This window comes from Eretmochelys imbricata, chromosome 1 (assembly GCF_965152235.1).
Source record: "Eretmochelys imbricata isolate rEreImb1 chromosome 1, rEreImb1.hap1, whole genome shotgun sequence".
NCBI classification, from domain to species: domain Eukaryota; kingdom Metazoa; phylum Chordata; order Testudines; family Cheloniidae; genus Eretmochelys; species Eretmochelys imbricata.
Window position 1 is genome coordinate 724,548 of NC_135572.1, and position 19,411 is coordinate 743,958.

The following is a 19,411-nucleotide window of genomic DNA, read 5'->3' on the forward strand; positions in this document are numbered from 1 at the left end:
TCCCCCCCGGCCCTGTGTCCCCACCAGCCCCTCTCCCCTCCCCTCCTTAAACCAGCAACACCCAGGGAAACTGAGTCCCACCCCTCGGCCTGCAAACCACTGACAGCCAAGCGCCCCCCACTTCGCCCCCCCGCAGGGGGACCCCCGTCCTGCCCCTGGCGAATGACCCCCAGGCAGACACGCGCGTTGGGAGCGTGGGGGGCCCGCGCCGCCCCCGGTCCGCCCGGCCCCTCCGGCCGCCCCCGGCCCCTCCTGCCTCCCCCAGCTCGCCCGGCCCCTCCGGCCCCCCCCAGCTCGCCCGGCCCCTCCGGCCGCCCCCGGCCCCTCCGGCCCCCCCCAGCTCGCCCGGCCCCTCCGGCCCCCCCCAGCTCGCCCGGCCCCTCCGGCCGCCCCCAGCGGGGTCACCCCACTGCTGGCTCGGGGGGCCCGGGCCGGGGGGGGCCTGGCTGGGTCCGGGGGGGCCCGGACCTGCCTGCACCGGCCCCGGCAGCCCCCCAGCGCCCACCTGCCCCCCAGCTGCCCCCGGGCGGGGCAAGTCTCTCGGAAGCGGAAGCGGCGGCTCCTCCCCCAGTGCCGAGCCGAGCCGAGCCGAGCCGCGGCAGGTACCGGCCGGGCCGGGGGGGCCGCGGGTCGGGAGTGGGGGGCGCCGGAGGGGGCCGGGGGGGCTGCGGGTCAGGAGTGAGGGGCACCGGGGGGAGCAGGGGGTTGTAGGTCGGGAGTGAGGGGCGCCGGGGGGCTGTGGGTCGGGAGTGGGAGGGGCCGGGGGGGCTGCGGGTCGGGAGTGAGGGGGGCCGGGGGGGCTGCGGTTCGGGAGTGGGGGGCACCGGGGGGCCGCGGGTCGGGAGTGGGGGGCGCCGGAGGGGGCCGGGGGGGCTGCGGGTCAGGAGTGAGGGGCACCGGGGGGCTGGGGGGAGCAGGGGGCTCTGGTTCGGGAGTGCGGGGGGGCGGGGGGGCTGCGATTCGGGGGGGGCGGGAGGCTGCGGGTCGGGAGTGAGGGGGGCCGGGGGGCTGTGGGTCGGGAGTGAGGGGGACTGGGGGGAGCAGGGGGCTCTGGTTCGGGGGGGGCGGGGGGCTGCGGGTTGGGAGTGGGGGGCACCGGGGGGCTGTGGGTCGGGAGTGGGGGGTGCCGGAGGGGGCCGGGGGGGCTGCGGGTCAGGAGTGAGGGGCTCCGGGGGGGCTGGGGGGAGCAGGGGGCTCTGGTTCGGGAGTGCGGGGGGGCGGGGGGGCTGCGGGTCGGGAGTGAGGGGGGCCGGGGGGCTGTGGGTCGGGAGTGAGGGGGACTGGGGGGAGCAGGGGGCTCTGGTTCGGGGGGGCGGGGGGCTGCTGGTCGGGAGTGAGGGGGCCGGGGGGCTGTGGGTCGGGAGTGAGGGGTACCGGGGGGAGCAGGGGGTTGCAGGTCGGGAGTGAGGGGCGCCGGGCGGGCTGCGGTTCGGGAGTGAGGGACACTGGGGGGAGCAGGGGGCTCTGGTTCGGGAGTGAGGGGGGCCGGGGGGCTGTGGGTCGGGAGTGAGGGGTGCAGGGGCCTGCGGGTCGGGAGTGAGGGGGACTGGGGGGAGTAGGGGGCTCTGGTTCGGGGGGGGCGGGGGGCTGCGGGTCGAGAGTGAGGGGGGCCGGGGGGCTGTGGGTCGGGAGTGTGGGGTGCAGGGGCCTGCGGGTCGGGAGTGAGGGGCACCAGCGGGGCCAGGGGAGCCCAGGGTGTGGAGTTACGTGTCTGTGGGGCTGTGGGTCAGGCCCTGCCAGGCGTGGGGCACACGTGTGGGTGAGCAGTGCTGGGTGCAGCTTAGCTCTGCGGCTAGTCACCCCCCTTTGGGGCTGGGCTGCGTGGTGGCTGGATTCCTTGGCCATTGATATCCAGACGTGATCCACACGTGGGAGGTTGGGAGGGCGCCTGATCCCAGCCCATGTGCTGCCGAGCGCCCAGAAACCCCCCCAAAGCAGGGGCAGGCCCAGGAGCCCCGAATCCTGAGCCCTCGGGGGATCACAGTCCGGGCTGCGCTCCTGAGCCTGGCAGACGAAGGTCTGACCCGAGCCAGTTTCCCTGGAGTGGGGTGAATTAGCTGCTGGGGCATTTCCCAGGGTCGGCCTGGATTGTCCCCCCCAACTGGCTTTGAGTCCCGCTGGGACGTTTGCCTAGAACGGCTCTAGTCTGATGGGGGGAATTTGGGGCGTCCTGTGGCCTGTGCTCGGCAGGGCGTCAGATCAGCTGATCCCGTCCATCTCGCCTGCCCTTGGGATCTGGTCTGACCACACTGCCCTCCCGAGTGACCCCCTCTCCTGTTCCTCTGTCTCCAGGTACTGGGAGTTGGTCCCCCGCAGCACCCCCGCATGGACACGGATGTCCCGGTCCTCAGGGGCACCCTTGGCCTGCAGCCAGAGGGTAAGGGCGCCATCCGGGGGCGCTGTTGGGCCTGTAGAATGGTGCCCAGTGAGCTAGGAGGGGCGGATGGGATCCCGGGCTGGACAGGCCGTGAGTCTGATCCAGGAAAGATGGACTATGAATGGACTGAGGTCGGGTTGGCGGGAGGTCTTGAGTGGGGTTCCACGGGGATCGGTTCTGGGGCTGGTCTGTATTAATGAACTGGATGAGAGAGCGTACTGATCAAATATGCAGATGACACAAACCGGGGGGGGGGGGAGGGGGGGGCACCGACACTTTGGAGGATAAAACTAAAATTTTATAGAAAGCCAAGAAAGACAAATGTATGGTGCTCCGCCTAGGGAAGAGAAACCGAACGCACCAATGCAGCCTGGGGGAGAGCTGGCCTGGCAGCAGCGTGGCTGAGGAGCTGGGAGCAGGGGTGGGTCGCAGCCTCCTCACGAGTCAGCCGTGCGATGCTGTTGAAAGCAAATGCCTTGTCCGGTTGCAGTAACAGAGGCAGTGCGTGCGAGTCACGGGAGGGGAGAGCACCACTCTGCTGCTGGCCAGGCCTCGGCTGGAGCACAGTGTCCAGTTTGGTCACCAGTGCCTAGGAAGGATGGAGAGAAACCGGAAAGGATCCACAGGCGAGTGTCAAAGAGGATCCAAGGGGTGGAATACAAGCCATACGAGCAAAGGCTGAAGGAACTGGGTATGTTTAGTCTGGAAGAGAGGAGATTGACGGGGGACGTGACCATGGTCTTCAGATCCTTGAAAGGACGCCATAGAAACATGGAGAAAAATTGTTCTCTCTGGCCACAGAGGGTAGGACAGGAGGCGATGGGATCAAACTCCAGCAGAGCAGGTTTAGATGAAGTCTCAGGAAGAACTTTCTGACTGTAAGACCAGGAGGACAATGGACCAGACGCCTCGGGAGGTCAGGGAAGCTCCCTCAGTGGAGGCTTTCCAGAAGAGGCTGGGCCTGTCTGGGATCGGTCAGAACCCACCAATCCTGCATCATCTCAGCAGGGCCAGACTAGCTGACCCCTGCGGTCCCTTCTAGCTCTGTGGGGCGGTGGTTCCAGGACAGGATGCCCGGGTAGATGGGCCTGTTGCCCAAGCTGCTACAGCACTTCCAGGGTCCCTGGCCACCTCTGGCAGGCTTGGATCGCAGAGGTGCCATTGTGCACAGGGCCCCCGGTGTGAGCAGAGGCCGAGGGTGCCTGTCCTGGAGATGCCCGGGGTGCCCGCACTGGGGTGCCTGGCCAGGGTGCGGTTGCATTCAGCAGCTTCCCTCATCCCCCATGGCTGAGCGTCACCCGGCCCTGGGCTCTCGCAGTTCGGTCGTGTGCCCCTACCCTGGCTGAGGGAGCCTGGCGGGGCCTGAGGCCAGGAGCTGGGCTGTCAGGCATGTGGTTCTGGTTATACCGTGTATATATCCCAGTATATTGCAGCCAATGCAGCGTGTCTGATTACCGGCCTTGTAGGCGTATGTGTGCATTCGGTGAAAGGAGCTCCTGGCCCTCAGAGACCGCGTACGGGCTTTGGAGACCAGGCTGGCTGAGCTGGAGGAGCTAAGGGAGAGAGAGAGATACATAGATGAGACTTTTTGGGATGCAGTAGAATGGTCCCACCCCCGGTCTGACAGCCTGTGTGCTGTTGAGGAGCATGAAAGTCTCAGGGAAGGAGAACATCCAACTGGAGCAGAGGGAAATGATCCCATAGTTGGGACCCTCCTTCCAGATGATGTTATGGTATCCTCTTGTACTGGGGGATTCGATCATTAGAAACATAGATAGCTTGGTTTGCGATGACTGGGAGAGCCGCATGGTGACTTGCCTGCCTGGTGCGAAGGTTGCAGATCTCTCGAGACATCTAGATAGACTTATGAGTAGAGCTGGGGAGAAGCCAGTGGTCATGGTACATGGAGGTACCAATGACATAGGGAAGGGTAGGAGAGAGGTCCTGGAGGCCAGATTTAGGCTGCTAGGTAAGAGATTGAAGTCCAGGAACTCCATGGTAGCATTCAGGACCAGGTAGACAGGCAGAATTGCAGGGTCTCAATGCGTGGGTGAGACCATGGTGTAGGGAGGAGGGGTTTAGATTTATTAGGAACTGGGGAAACTTTGGGGAAAGGAGGAGCCTATACAGGAAGGATGGGCTCCACCTAAACCAAAACGGAACCAGATTGCTGGCACTTAACGTTAAAAAGGTCGTAGAGCAGTTTTTAAACTAAGGGCTGGGGAAAGCCGACAGGTGCGGAGGAACATGTGGTTTGAACAGCGACATCCCTTAGGGGAGGCTCTATTAATGGAGATTTTCTGTGTCCTAGTAAGGAGGAGAGGATGGAAGATGATAAAATATGTGTAGGATCTGATGAGAAACAGTCAAATGAAAAAGAGTCCCTTTCAATTACATTGTGTAATGGCAGACAGCTAAAAAGTGACAAGTTTTTAAAGTGCTTATATACAATGCTAGAAGTCTAAATAATAAGATGGGTGAACTAGAGTGCCTCATATTAAATGAGGATATTGATATAATAGGCATCACAGAAACTTGGTGGAATGAGGATAATCAATGGGTATGCATCCAATGAAGTGAGCTGTAGCTCACGAAAGCTCATGCTCAAATAAATTGGTTAGTCTCTAAGGTGCCACAAGTCCTCCTTTTCTTTTTGCGAATACAGACTAACACGGCTGTTACTCTGAAACCAATGGGACACAGTAATACCACAGGTACAAAACATATCGGAAGGGCAGAACAGGTCCTGCTGGTGGGGGAGGGGCACTGTATGTGAAAGAAAGCGTAGAATCTAATGAAATAAAAATCTTAAATGAACCCAACTGTGCCATAGAGTCTCTATGGATCGTAATTCCAGGCTCTAATAATAAGACGATAGCAGGAGGGATCTGTTACCAACCAGGATGGTTATAGTGACTGTGAAATGCTCAGCGAGATTAGAGAGGCTAGAAAATAAAAAACTCAATAATAATAATAATAATAAATAATAATGGGGGATTTCAGCTACCCCCATATTGACTGGCTACATGTCACCTCGGGACGGGATGCAGAGAGGAAGTTTCTTGACACCTTAAATGGCAGCTTCTTGGAGCAGCTAGTCCTGGAACCCACCAGAGGAGGGGCAATTCTTGATTTAGTCCTAAGTGGAGCACAGGATCTGGTCCAAGAGGTGAATACGGCTGGACTGCTTGGTAATTGTGACCACAATATAATTAAATTTAACATCCCGGGGTGGGGAAAACACCTCAGTGGCCCAACCCTGTAGCATTTAATTTCAGAAAGGGGAACTACACAAAAATGAGGAGGTTAGTTAAACAGAAATTAAAAGATCCAGCGCCAAAAGTAAAATCCCTGAAAACTGCATGGAAACTTTTTAAAGACACCATAACAGAGGCTCAACTTAAGTGTATACCCCAAATTAGAAAACATAGTAAGAGAACCAAAAAAGTGTCCCCGTGGCTAACAACAAAGTAAAAGAAGCAGGGAGAGGCAAAAAGGCATCCTTGAAGAAGTGGAAGTTAAATCCTAGTGAGGAAAATAGAAAAGAGCATAAACACTGGCTAGTGAAGTGGAAGAACATAATTAGGAAGGCCAAAAAAAATTTTGAAGAACAGCTAGCCAAATTCTTTTCAGGTGACAAATCTGAGGAACTGTCCCAGATTGAGGTGTCATTAGAGGAGGTTTGGGAACAAATTGATAAACTAAACAGTAATAAATCATCAGGACCCGATGGGATTCACCCAAGAGTTCTGAAGGGACTCAAAAGTGAGCTGTAGCTCACGAAAGCTCATGCTCAAATAAATTAGTTAGTCTCTAAGGTGCCACAAGTCCTCCTTTTCTTTTTGCGAATACAGACTAACACGGCTGTTACTCTGATAACTGTAGACTATAACCTATCATTTAAATCAGCTTCTGTCCCAGATGGCTGGAGGATAGCTAATGTGACGCCAATTTTTAAAAAGGGCTCCAGAGGTGATTCCAGCTATTACAGGCTGGTAAGCCTCACTTCAGTACTGGGCAAACTGGTTGAAACTATCGTAAAGAACAAAATTGTCAGACACAGAGATGAACACAATTTATTGGGAAAGAGTCAACATGGTTTTTGTAAAGGGAAATCATGCCTCACCAATCTCCTAGAATTCTTTGACCCTACGAAGCCAGGCAGGACTCTGGGGAAATCTCCTCTCTGAGAGCAGCCTGTCCCCAGGGCAAACAGCTCACACAGCTTCCACCTTCCTGGGTCTGACCTTGGAGCATTCAGCATCCTCTGCCCCTCCGTGCGCTTCCCCCAGCGAGTCCGCCCAGGCGGGGTTCTGGGGAAGCCAGAGGGTCCTGCCCCCCAACTCCGCAGTTAGACGTGACTCTCAGCCAGCCAGTAAAATACAGGTTTATTAGATGACAGGAACATGGTCTAAAACAGAGCTTGCAGGTGCAGAGAACAGGACCCCTCAGCTGGGTCCATTTTGGGGGGCAGTGAGCCACATCTGCACTTCACTCCATGTCCCCAGCCAGCCCCAAACTGCCTTCCCCTCCAGCCCCTCCTCCTCTGGGCTTTGTCCCTTTCTGGGCCAGGAGGGCACCTGATTCCTTTGTTCTCCAACCCTTTAGCTCTCACCTTGCAGGGGGGAAGGGCCCAGGCCATCAGTTGCCAGGAAACAGGGTGTTGGCCATTCTCTGTGTACAGACCCCTGCACACACCTGCCCTCTATGGCTCTGCAATGATCATACACCCTTATCCCACCCCCTAGATACTTACGAACTGCCTAGGGGAAACTGAGATACCCCCACACTATTCAGAGGAAACATTAAGAATAGTCCCACTAGTGAAAAAGTTTTTCCTAATATCCAACCTAAACCTCCCCCACTGCGACTTGAGACCATTACTCCTTGTTCTGTCATCGGCTACCACCGAGAACAGTCTAGATCCATCCTCTTTGGAACCCCCTTTCAGGTAGTTGAAAGCAGCTATCAAATCCCCCCTCATTCTTCTCTTCTGCAGGCTAAACAATCCCAGTTCCCTCAGCCTCTCCTCATAAGTCATGTGTTCCAGACCCCTAATCATTTTTGTTGCCCTCCGCTGGACTCTTTCCAATTTTTCCAATCCTTCTTGTAGTGTGGGGCCCAAAACTGGACACAGTACTCCAGATGAGGCCTCACCAGTGTCGAATAGAGGGGAACGATCACGTCCCTCGATCTGCTGGCAATGCCCCTACTTACACATCCCAAAATGCCATTGACCTTCTTAGCAACAAGGGCACGCTGCTGACTCATATCCAGCTTCTCGTCCACTGTCACCCCTAGGTCCTTTTCCGCAGAACTGCTGCCTAGCCATTCGGTCCCTAGTCTGTAGCGGTGCATTGGATTCTTCCGTCCTAAGTGCAGGACTCTGCACTTGTCCTTGTTGAACCTCATCAGATTTCTTTTGGCCCAATCCTCCAATTTGTCTAGGTCCCTCTGTATCCTATCCCTACCCTCCAGCGTATCTACCTCTCCCCCCAGTTTAGTGTCACCTGCAAACTTGCTGAGGGTGCAATCCACACCATCCTCCAGATCATTAATGAGGATATTGAACAAAACCAGCCCCAGGACCAACCCTTGGGGCACTCCACTTGATACCGGCTGTCAACTAGACATGGAGCCATTGATCACTACCCGTTTCAGGTTGGAAAAGAGACGGCTAAGGGGAGATATGATTGAGGTCTATGAAATCATGGCTGGTGCAGAGAAAGTGAATAAGGAAGTGTTGTTTACTCCTCATACAACAAGAACTAGGTGTCAAGTATCAGGGGGTAGCCGTGTTTGTCTGTATCCACAAAAACAACAAGGAGTCTGGTGACACCTTAAAGACTAACAGATTTATTTGGGCATAAGCTTTCATAGGTAAAAAACCACTAGTGGTCACCAAATGAAATTAACAGGCAGCAGGTTTAAAACAAACAAAAGGAAGTATTTCTTCACGTAACACACAGTCAACCTGTGGAACTCCTTGCCAGAGGATCTTGTGACCATAACAGGGTTCAAGAAAAGAATTAGATACATTCATGGAGGATAGGTCCATCAATGGCTATCAGCCAGGATTGGCAGGGATGGTGTCTCTAGCCTCTGTTTGCCAGAGCTGGGAGTGGGCGACAGGGGATGGGTCACTTGATGATTCCCTGTTCTGTTCACTCCCTCTGGGGCACCTGGCAGTGGCCACTGTCGGGAGACAGGACACTTGGCTAGATGGACCTTTGCTCTGACCCAGTAGGACTGTTCTTGTGTTGTTATGGATGTGCCCCTGGCTGGCTGCACCCAGGCCCAGGCCCAGCCGTGTGCTCTGTGCCGGGCCGGCCTTCACGCCAGCATCTCTCCCTTCCCAGGGTGCCTGGGGCCATGTCGCGGCCGCTGAGCCAGAGGAGCGACCTGGCCAATGACAACAGCTGCCCGGGGCTGAGCTTGGCGCTGCGGGCGCCCCACAACGAGCTGCTGAATGGCATGCTGCCGTGCCACGCCTCGCCCCCGGGGCACAGTCCCTGCGCCTGCCCCGCCCTACACAGCGCCCTGGGTCCAGGCCCCCCGCCTGCGGAGGAGCCCGCCAACGCCAAGTGGGTGAAGGACGGGCAGAACCAGCTGCTCCAGGCGGCCGAGCAGGACCAGAACCGCAACGAGCTTGGCCCCCTGGCCACGGAGCTGCTCAGTGACCTGCCCCTGGGGGGCCCGGAGGAGGAGGAGGAGGACGCCGACTCCACCCCGGTACAGAGCGACCCCATCACGGCTGAGTCGGAGCAGAGCTCGGAGCGTGCGCCCCGCGAGCCCGGCAAGAGCGCCAGCCTGCTCTTCGGCCCGCGGGCCAGTGCCACCAGCGACGAGGACTCCAGCTGGGCCACGCTGAGCCAGGGCAGCCCGGCCTGCAGCTCCCCCGACGACACAGGTAGGGGCAGGCCGGGGCCCACGGGCTCGCTCAGCTCCTCTGCTGGCCCGGCACTGGGGGGCAGAACCGCCAGACGCTGCGGGGACGGGGGGAAGCTCTGCACGGACACATGGAGGGGGGGCGGAGCTCTGCGCGGGCGGCTGGATGGAGGGGGCGGAGCTCTGCGCGGGCGGCTGGATGGAGGGGGCGGAGCTCTGCACGGACACATGGAGCGGGGGCGGAGCTCTGCGCGGGCGGCTGGATGGAGGGGGCGGAGCTCTGCGCGGGCGGCTGGATGGAGGGGGCGGAGCTCTGCGCGGGCGGCTGGATGGGGCGGAGCTCTGCACGGGCGGCTGGATGGGGCGGAGCTCTGCACGGCTGGATGGATGGGGGTGGAGCTCTGCAGGGGCGGCTGGATGGAGGGGGCGGAGCTCTGCACGGCTGGATGGATGGGGGGTGGAGCTCTGCAGGGGCGGCTGGATGGAGGGGGCGGAGCTCTGCACGGGTGGCTGGATGGAGGGGGCGGAGCTCTGCACAGCTGGATGGATGGGGGGCGGAGCTCTGCAGGGGCGGCTGGATGGAGGGGGCGGAGCTCTGCAGGGGCGGATGCATGGAGGGGGCGGAGCTCTGCGTGGGCGGATGGATGGAGGGGGCGGAGCTCTGCATGGGCGGATGGACAGATCAATGGGGGTGTCCCTGCCAGGCCCATGGGGGGGACCCCTGTACTGGGCTGGGCCCCGGGCACCCATAACTCACAGGGGAGGCCCGTGGCCTCCGAGGCTGGGCCGTTGGCACCTGCGACCCATCTCTGTCAAGGGCTCCCTGCTGCGAATCCAGCCCGGCCAGGCCCCGGCGAGGGGCTGGTGCGTCCCCGTCAGGGCTTGATGCTCCCCGGGACCCTGGCAGGTCCCCCTTGACCAGTCACCTGGCTATTGGCTGCCAGGGCACCGTGACAGCGAGGGGGGCTCTCTCTGGGGTTCGGCCCCCTGGGAACCTCCAGCATGCCTGACTCTGCCGGGGGCCCCACAGGGAGCCCCAGGCTGGGGGTGCCGGCCCCGCCCTGAGTGACGCCAGGCAGGACTCTGGGGCAGCGTCTCCCCTCAGGGCACCTGCCCCAGGGCAACGACCCCTTCCCCCCACATCCTGCTGCCCCCCCATATGGACCACCTCCCCACATACCTCCCACTGCCCAGTCAGTGGCGGGGGGGTGCTGTGACCTGGCCAGCCGCATGGAGCGGGGGGCACAGGGCCGCAGCACCCACCGTAGGAGCTGGGGCCCCGGCAGTCTCTGGCCAGCTTCACCAAAGGAGTCGCCTCGCTGAGTAGGTGGGAGGGGGAGCTGTGTCAGGACTCCTGGGTCCCTTCCAGATCAGACAGGAGCCATGGACCTTACCCCACTCCCCCACAGGACTGGTGCCCCCCAGAGGGGACAGGCCTCATGTCCCATTCCTTGCCCCACAGCCAGCCAGTCCCCACCCTGGGCCTGGATGAGGGATGGGGGCCCCTAGAGGGACACTGGCAGAGCTGGGGGAGCCCAGGGCTGTGGGTTGGGAGTGAGGGGCACCGGCAGGGCGGGGGCGGGCAGATACTATAGTTACATGAGAACGGCCGGACTGGGTCAGCCCGACGGTCCGTCCAGCCCAGTGTCCCGTCCCCGTCCCCCTGTGATGCAGCAGGGACTGAGGGGGGCGGATTGACTTGGGGGTGTCGCAGGGGAGTTTTGCTGGGACTGTCTCCACTGGGGATGGGATAGCGGGGGGGGGGGGGCGTCACTGGAGGGACGATACCTGAGCCTGTCACCTGAGCCGGGAGGGGGGTGCAGGGTCGTGACTCCCCCTCACTCTGTGACACCCCAGTTCCCAGCTTCTGGCAAACAGAGGCTAGGGACACCCCTGGGCCGGCCTGTCCCCCCCAGAACACGGAGCCCCCCCGGGCCGGCCTGTCCCCCCCAGAGCACGGAGCCCCCCCTGGCCGGCCTGTCCCCCCCACAGCACGGAGCCCCCCCGGGCCGGCCTGTCCCCCCCAGAGCACGGAGCCCCCCGGGGCCGGCCTGTCCCCCCCAGAGCACGGAGCCCCCCGGGGCCGGCCTGTCCCCCCACAGCATGGAGCCGCCCCGGGCTGGCCTGTCCCCCCAGAGCACGGAGCCCCCCTGGGACGGCCTGTCCCCCCAGAGCACGGAGCCCCCCTGGGACGGCCTGTCCCCCCAGGGCACAGAGCCGCCCCAGGCTGGCCTGCCCCCCAGAGCAGGGAGCCCCCAGTGTAAACCAGCCGATGCTCCTTTGCCCCGAAGGCGACCCAGACCCCCCCACTGAGCTCCATTCGAGGGGGGCGAGGGCGGTGTGTGGATGCCAGCTGCAGCGAGCTCCATGCAGCTCGCAGGGCCCCCGCCCCGGGGGAGGCAGCCGGAGGCAGCGGGGAGGGCACGGTGCTGCGCAGAGCCAGGCAGGAGGCTGTTTACGCTGCTCCCGGCCAGCTGGGCCCACGGGGGCGGGTGGCACCGGCTGCCAGCACCACGTACAGCTCGGATCCCTGCCAGGCCGTCGCTCGCTGGCTGCTCGCCCAGGAAGGGAGCCGGGAGCGGGGCACAGCCAGGCTCTGGGAGCGACCACGGACGCTGCCCGCCTGCCCCCAGCACCAGAGGAGCCCCGGGCAGGGTGAGCTCTCGGGGGCTGCGTCACGGGGCCTGGGCTTGTTTGCCGGCTGCTTTGGGGCCAAGGCCCAGGGCTCAGACCCGGGCCATGGGCTGGGTGCAGGGCCGGGCTCTGCCGGGGCGTCCGGTGTGATCCTCAGGCCCTCTGCCCCCCACATCTGTCTGGGTGTGCAGGGACTGTCCACAGAGACTGTACAGTGCCCGGGGCGTCGGCTGGGGGGCTCTGTGGGGTGCCTGGCATGTCGGGGCCCTAAGCTCAGTGTGTGGGGGGGTCTGTGTCTGGGGGGAGGGTCTGTGTCTATGGCGCCTTAAGGACAAAGGAGCGTCGGCTGGTTTGCGCTGGGGGCTCCGTGCTCTGGGGGTGTCATGGAGCGTGGGGGAGTTGGGCCCTGCACCCCCCACTTCCTGCGATTCCCCGGGACTCTTAGCCAGCCACTAACACAGAAAGTTTATGAGACGACAGGAACATGGTCCAAACCAGAGCTTGTAGGTACAGAGAACAGGACCCCTCAGCCGGGTCCGTCTTGGGGGGCGGTGAGCCCAGAGCCCCAACTGGGCCTCCCTCCGTTTCCCCAGCCAGCTCCAAACTGAAACTCTCCAGCCCCTCCTCTGGCCTTTGTCTCTCTCCCCGGCCAGGAGGCCACCTGATCCCTTTGTTCTCCAGCCCCTTCAGTCAGCACCAGGCCATCGGTGGCCAGGAGACAGGGCATCGGCCATTCTCTGTGCAGACACCATCGCACTGGCCCTCTAGGGCTCTGCAGCAATCACACCCCCTTATCCCACCACCTAGAGACTTAAGAACTGCCTAGGGGAAACAAAGGCAGCCCCACAGTATTCAGAGAAAACATTGAGAACATTCCCACTTCGCCACAGGGGGGACCGGCTGGCTCGGGGGCTCTGTGCTCTGGGGGGACAGGCCGGCCAAGAAAGGGCTGGAAGCTGAATCCAGGGACGTGCCTGATCAGTGGAACCGTCCGTCACAGCTCCACCAGCCCTTGCCCAGCTCCACCGGTCCAGTGCCCTTGCCCGGCTCCAGGACAGGCCCTGGCAAGCCCCCTGCAGGCGTCAGCCCCCTCCGGGTCACACTTGCTGGGGTCAGCCCCTTGGCTCCCCCCTTCCCGGGACCAACCCTCGGAGCCCCCAGCCCCCGCCTGACGCCGGGAGCTCCCTCGGTGAGTCCCCCTGGGTGGGACCCCCGCGGGAGACTTGTACCCCAAGGGAGCCAGGCACCCCCCTGCCTGACTCTGCAGTGACTCAGCCAGCGGGTAACAGCAGGGGGGTGCCTGGGGGTCTGGACCCAGCGCAGAGAGTTAGAGCCTGGGCCAGCCGGGTCGGATCAGAGCCCCCCGGCCCCTCTGTAATCCCCATCCAGGAGCTTCTCCTCCTTCTGGCAGCCCCCCACTTCCCAACCCCTCTCCCCGGCCCCTCCTCCGCCCTTTGCTCTCCGGCTGGTCACAGGGGCTTGCTCCCTGCCAAGTGGGACCCATCCCCGGGCGTTAGTCGCTAGGTGCCAAATGTCGGGGCAGTTGGAGGGCCGTTGTCTTGTGGGGCTCCCCATGGGCCCGGGCCCCAGGCAGCCAGGCGCTGTCACAGCCGATCTCTGGGTCTCTGCCAACCACGTTTCCCCACCTAGTGAGGATGTTATGGAAAGTCCCCCTGTGTCGCTGGCCCTGGTGCCCCTCAAGCCGGGCTGGAGGCCTTCCGGGAAGAGGCTTCAGCCCAACCCGGGTCTCGGGGCTCAGTGCAGGGGGACAACGCGGGCATTTGTTGGCAATATTTGTATGAAGCCTTGGTGTGCCTCAGTTTCCCCGGCGGGCCTCGTTTCCCGGGCGGGAGGGAAGGGACTGAGTTTGCTCTTGGGGAGGCGAAGGAACGCAGGTGGGGGTCACCTGCTTGTCTGGGGGGACTGAGGAGTCATTAAAGTGCTTGAAACTCACCCAAATTGACAAGTGCCCATCCCATGGGGGATGCAGAGGACAAAGGCTGGTGCAGGGGGCCCTGCAGCCCCGGCTGAGTTTGGGGGAGGGGGCCTGCAGCTTCTGGCGGGGTTGGGGGGCTGCAGCCCCGGCTGGGTTTGTCGGTCTGTCCCTGTGGGTGGGGCAGCCCATGGCAGGAGCTGCTCGTCAGTGCTGGGCCGTGCGGGGGGAGGGGCAGGCGGCTGCCTCCCCCTTGCTCATGGGGAGGCTGAGCTGGGACGCATTCGGCCCAGTGATCACTATCACTGTGGGCTCGGCTGGGTCTGGCTGGTGCCCGGCTCGGCTGGGTCTGGTGCCCGGCTCGGCTGGGTCTGGTGCCTGGCTTGGCTGGGTCTGGGCTCGGCTGGGTCTGGTGCCCGGCTCGGCTGCGTCTGGGCTCGGCTGGGTACGACTGGTGCCTGGCTCGGCTGCGTCTGGTGCCTGGCTCGGCTGCGTCTGGTGCCTGGCTCGGCTGGGTCTGGTGCCCGGCTCGGCTGGGTCTGGGCTCGCCTGGGTCTGGCTGGTGCCCGGCTCGGCTGGGTCTGGTGCCCGGCTTGGCTGGGTCTGGGCTCGTCTGGGTCTGGTGCCCGGCTTGGCTGGGTCTGGCCGGTGCCCGGCTTGGCTGGGTCTGTGCTTGGCTGGGTCTAGCTGGTGCCCGGCTCGGCTGGGTGTGGCTGGGGGGGACGACAAGGGGACTGTGTCGTAGGCAGAGGCTCGGAGGTGTCTGACTTGGTGCCGTCCGGACGAGGCTCTGCCAGGCACCGCCCATCGTTGCAATGGGGGCCCCGGGTTCCGGGGCTGTTCCTGGGGTCCCGCCGGGGCTGTTCCCAGCCCGGTGCTCGCCACGCGCTGGCCTGGGCTGCAGGCAACGATTCCGTCACTGCTGGGAAATGGGGGGGTAACGGGGGGCTGGCTGTGCCCCGAGCGAGCCGGCGCTGGGGCCGTGCGAGTCAATCCAGCCGAGCCCAGGTCACGCCGGGGAGCCCCGGGCCTGGCTGGGGCTGGCCCTGGGAAGCAGCCACCCTGGAAAGAGCTGGAGGGCTGGGGGGGCTGAGGTGAGGGCTGGCCCTGGGGGACGAGTGGGCAGAGTGAGGGGCAGGGCGGTGGGGTGGCGGCTGGGCTGGGGCCTGGGCCGATGTTGGGGCCTCGTCCTGCCCCAGCTCTGGCCCATGCCAACTCCCCGGGGTGCCTGGCCCCACTTACCCCCCACCCTCCACAGACGCCTCCTGGGCCCGCAACGCCTTCGAGACGGACTCCGACCTGCCGGCCGGATGGGTGAGGGTGCAGGACGCCTCGGGCACCTACTACTGGCACATCCCCACGGGCACCACGCAGTGGGAGCCGCCCACAGACCTGGGGCAGGGCGAGGGGGGCCGCGGCCCCGACCGTGACTCCCAGGGGAACACGCCCACCGAAGAGCAGCAGGTGAGAGCCCCGTGGATGCCCCCCACCCTGGGGAGGTGCTGCCAGTATCCCAGGGGCCACCCCTCCTTCAGGGGAGACACTGCCAGCGCCCCAGGGACCCCCCACCCTGGGGAGACACTGCCAGTGCCCCGGGGACCCCCCACCCTGGGGTGCAGAGGGCGATGCCTCAGATGCCCTGGGGATCCTCGACCCCTCAGGGGACACATTTCAGAGTAGCAGCCGTGTTAGTCTGTATCCGTAAAAAGAAGAGGAGGACTTGTGGCATCTTGGAGACTAACCAATTTATTTGAGCATAAGCTTTCGTGAGCTACAGCTCACTTCATCAGGGGACAAAGAGATGCTGCTCTGGTGTCCCCCTATCTCTGGGCAGCCCTGGGAATTCGCCCCACGAGGCAGAGGGTGATACCCATCGGGGGCAGACAGACACCCCTAACCCCGGGGCAGGCCACTGACCCACACTGGCTGGTTTCTGTCCCGCTGTTCAGCTCACCTGGACGGGCTTTGTGGAGGCCGAGCGCTTGGCGGATGCCGAGGGCTGGAAGGTGAGTGCGGCACTGCGGGGCGGGGCCGGTGTCGGGGGCGCCCAGGCTGGGCAGGGCAGGCTGGGCAGCAATCGGGGTGCTCACCACCCAGCCAGTGGCTGGAGAATAGCAGCAAAGCACGGGCCAGGTCACTGTGGGCACCACGTCCTGTTGGGGGGGCAGGGACCAGGCCTGTGTCCTGGGGGCAGGGGCGTTCTGTAATATTTGTATTAATCCCGTGTGTGCCTCAGTTTCCCTCTGTTCTTTGCATGGCCACCCAGTGAGAGGTGTGGGGGGGTCGCCCCCTGTCTGGGAAAAAGGACGGGGGGAAACGAACTCAGATCAGCAGAGGATCAGAAAGACGAAGCCCTGAACAATCCCCTCTAAGAGGGTGGGACGTGGGGCCAGGGGAACAGAGCTTGGGCTGGCGTCCCACAGCTGGGCTGGCTCCTCTCACTGGCTTCCTCTGATGTCTCATGGATTAGCCCCCCACCCCTGCCTCTGGCCCGTGGCTTAGCCCCACCCCTAGCCAGCCACGGCCTGGAAGCCAGTAGCCAGGTGACTGGTCAAGGGGACCTGCCGGGGTCCTGGGGAGCATCGCGCCCTGACGGGGACGCACCAGCCCCCTTGCCAGGGCCTCGCCGGGCCGGATTTGCGGCAGGGAGCCCCGGACAGAGACGGGTCGCTGGTGCCAACAGCCCAGCTGTCACGGGGTCCCCGAGCGATGATCTGGAACGGCTCCCTACTAAGCCAGGCAGGACTCTGGGGAAGTCTCCTCTCGGGGAGCAGCCTGTCTGCAGGACACACAGCTCACCCGGCTTCCCCCTTCCTGGGTCTGACCTCGGAGCATTCAGCCTCCTCTGCCCCTCCGGGCGCTTCCCACAGCCAGTCGGCCCAGGCGGGGTCCTGGGGAAGCCAGAGGGTCCTGCCCCCCAACTCCGCAGTCAGACGTGACTCTCAGCCAGCCAGGAAAACAGAAGGTTTATTAGACGACAGGAACATGGTCTAACACAGAGCTTGTAGGTGCAGAGAACGGGACCCCTCAGCCGAGTCCATCTTGGGGGGCAGTGAGCCAGACAACCCCGTCTGCCCTTCACTCCACGTCCCCAGCCTGCCCCCAACTGACTCCCCCTCCAGCCCCTCCTCCTCTGGGCTCTGTCCCTTTCCCGGGTGAGGAGGGCACCGGATTCCTTTGTTCTCCAACCCTTTAGCTCTCACCTTGCAGGGGGAAGGGCCCAGGCCATCAGTTGCCAGGAGACAGAGTGTCGGCCATTTATGTACCCTGGCCCTTTGCTCTGCAACAATCACACCCCCTTATCCCACCCCCTAGAGACTTAAGAAATGCTGAGGGGAAACTGAGGCACCCCCACAGTATTCAGAGGAGACATTAAGAACAGTCCCACTTCACACCAGCCTCGGAGGCCACGGGCCTCCCCTATGAGCTGCGGGGGCCTGGGGTCCGGCCCAGTACAGGGGTCACCCCCAAGGCCTGGCACAGGCCAGGCACAGAGCAGACCTGGATTCTGAGGGGCAGGGAGGCCTGAGCTGTGAGCCTGAGGGTGGCAGACAGTAGGGGCGAGGGGACCGGGCAGTGGGGCGAGGGGAGGGGACTAGTGTCACAGAGTGTGGGGGAGTTGGGCCCCACACCCCCCACTCCCTGCGATTCACCGGGACTCTCAGCCAGCCAGTAACACAGAAGGTTTATTAGGCGACAGGAACCTGGTCCAAACCAGAGCTTGTAGGTGCAGAGACCAGGACCCCTCAGTCAGGTCTGTCTTGGGGGTGGGGAGCCTAGACCCCGACCTCGGGTCTCCCCCCGTTTTCCCAGCCAGCTCCAATCTGAAACCCCCTCCAGCCTTTGCACCCAGCCCCCTCCCACCCCCTGGCTCCTCCTCCAGCCTTTGTCCAGGTGCCTGGGCAGGTGTCACCTGGCCCCAACCCCTTCCTGGGCTCAGGCCCCTGCTCAGGTATCGTCCCTTGACATCACCCCCTGATACCCCCCACCATCCAGCACCAGCGCAGCCAGTCCCAGTCTAACTCCCCCCAACATCCCCCAGGTCAATGCGCCCCACTCCACCACATAGACACTGGTGCAATACAAAGGGAAACTGAGGCACAGAGCATTCATGCAAAACAGAAAGACTCACATAGGCTCACATACAACATAACAAGGGAAAATCCCTGGGCAGGGCAGGGCCATGAGGGGTCCCAGGGTGGGTTGCCAGGGGTCCCAGGGCAGGGCTGCGAGGGGTCCCAGGGGCAGGGCGGGGCAATGAGGGGTCCCAGGGCAGGGCCACGAGGGGTCCCTGGGCAGGGCAGGGCCGCGAGGGGTCCCAGGACAGAGCAGGGCTGCGAGGGGTCCCAGGGCAGGGTCGCCAGGGGTCCCAGGGCAGGGCCGGGCCGCGAGGGGTCCCAGGGCAGGGTCGCCAGGGGTCCCAGGGCAGGGCTGCCAGGGGTCCCAGGGGCAGGGCGGGGCCATGAGGGGTCCCAGGGCAGGGCTGCCAGGGGTCCCACGGCAGGGTCGCCAGGGGTCCCAGGGCAGGGCAGGGCAGGGCCGGGCCGCGAGGGGTCCCAGGGCAGGGTTGCCAGGGGTCCCAGGGCAGGGCAGGGCCGCGAGGGGTCCCACGGCAGGGTCGCCAGGGGTCCCAGGGCAGGGCAGGGCAGGGCCGGGCCGCGAGGGGTCCCAGGGCAGGGTTGCCAGGGGTCCCAGGGCAGGGCAGGGCCGCTTGGGGTCCCACAGCAGGGTCGCCAGGGGTCCCAGGGCAGGGCAGGGCTGCGAGGGGTCCCAGGGCAGGGTCGCCAGGGGTCCCAGGGCAGGGCAGGGCCGTGAGGGGTCCCAAGGCAGGGTCGCCAGGGGTCCCAGGGCAGGGCTGCGAGGGGTCCCAGGGCAGGGCTGCGAGGGGTCCCAGTGGCAGGGTAGGGCCGCGAGGGGTCCCTGGGCAGGGCTGCGAGGGGTCCCAGTGGCAGGGTAGGGCCGCCAGGGGTCCCTGGGCAGGGTTGCCAGGGGTCCCAGGGCAGGGTCCCAGGGCACGGCAGGGCTGCGAGGGGTCCCAGGGCAGGGTCGCCAGGGGTCCCAGGGCAGGGCAGGGCCGCGAGGGGTCCCAGGGCAGGGCTGCGAGGGGTCCCAGGACAGGGCCGCGAGGGGTCCCAGGGCAGGGCAGGGCAGGGCCGCCAGGGGTCCCTGAGCAGGGCAGAGCTGCAAGGGGTCCCTGGGCAGGGTCGCCAGGGGTCCCAGGACAGGGCAGGGCAGGGCAGGGCAGGGCCGGGCCGCGAGGGGTCCCAGGGCAGGGTCGCCAGGGATCCCAGGGCAGGGCAGGGCCGTGAGGGGTCCCAGGGCAGGGTCGCCAGGGGTCCCAGGGCAGGGCCGCGAGGGGTCCCAGGGCAGGGCAGGGCCACCAGGGGTCCCTGGGCAGGGCAGGGCCGCGAGGGGTCCCAGGGCAGGGCAGGGCCACCAGGGGTCCCAGGGCAGGGCAGGGCCGCCAGGGGTCCCTGGGCAGGGCAGAGCTGCAAGGGGTCCCTGGGCAGGGTCGCCAGGGGTCCCAGGGCAGGGCAGGGCTGCGAGGGGTCCCAGGGCAGGGCCGCGAGGGGTCCCAG

At 63.9% G+C, this 19,411-nt stretch overlaps 1 protein-coding gene across 1 annotated transcript in view; it reads left to right on the top strand.

The window, feature by feature from the left end:
- The first annotated feature begins 572 nt into the window (after positions 1-572).
- Positions 573-19,411, top strand: part of APBB1 (amyloid beta precursor protein binding family B member 1) — a 41,660-nt gene continuing 22,821 nt past the window's right edge. The window contains 5 exon segments of the mRNA XM_077809740.1: positions 573-602; positions 2,293-2,377; positions 8,737-9,287; positions 15,091-15,296; positions 15,782-15,838. Of these exon segments, the coding sequence (XP_077665866.1) occupies positions 8,750-9,287; positions 15,091-15,296; positions 15,782-15,838 (801 nt within the window). The 5' untranslated portion in view covers positions 573-602; positions 2,293-2,377; positions 8,737-8,749.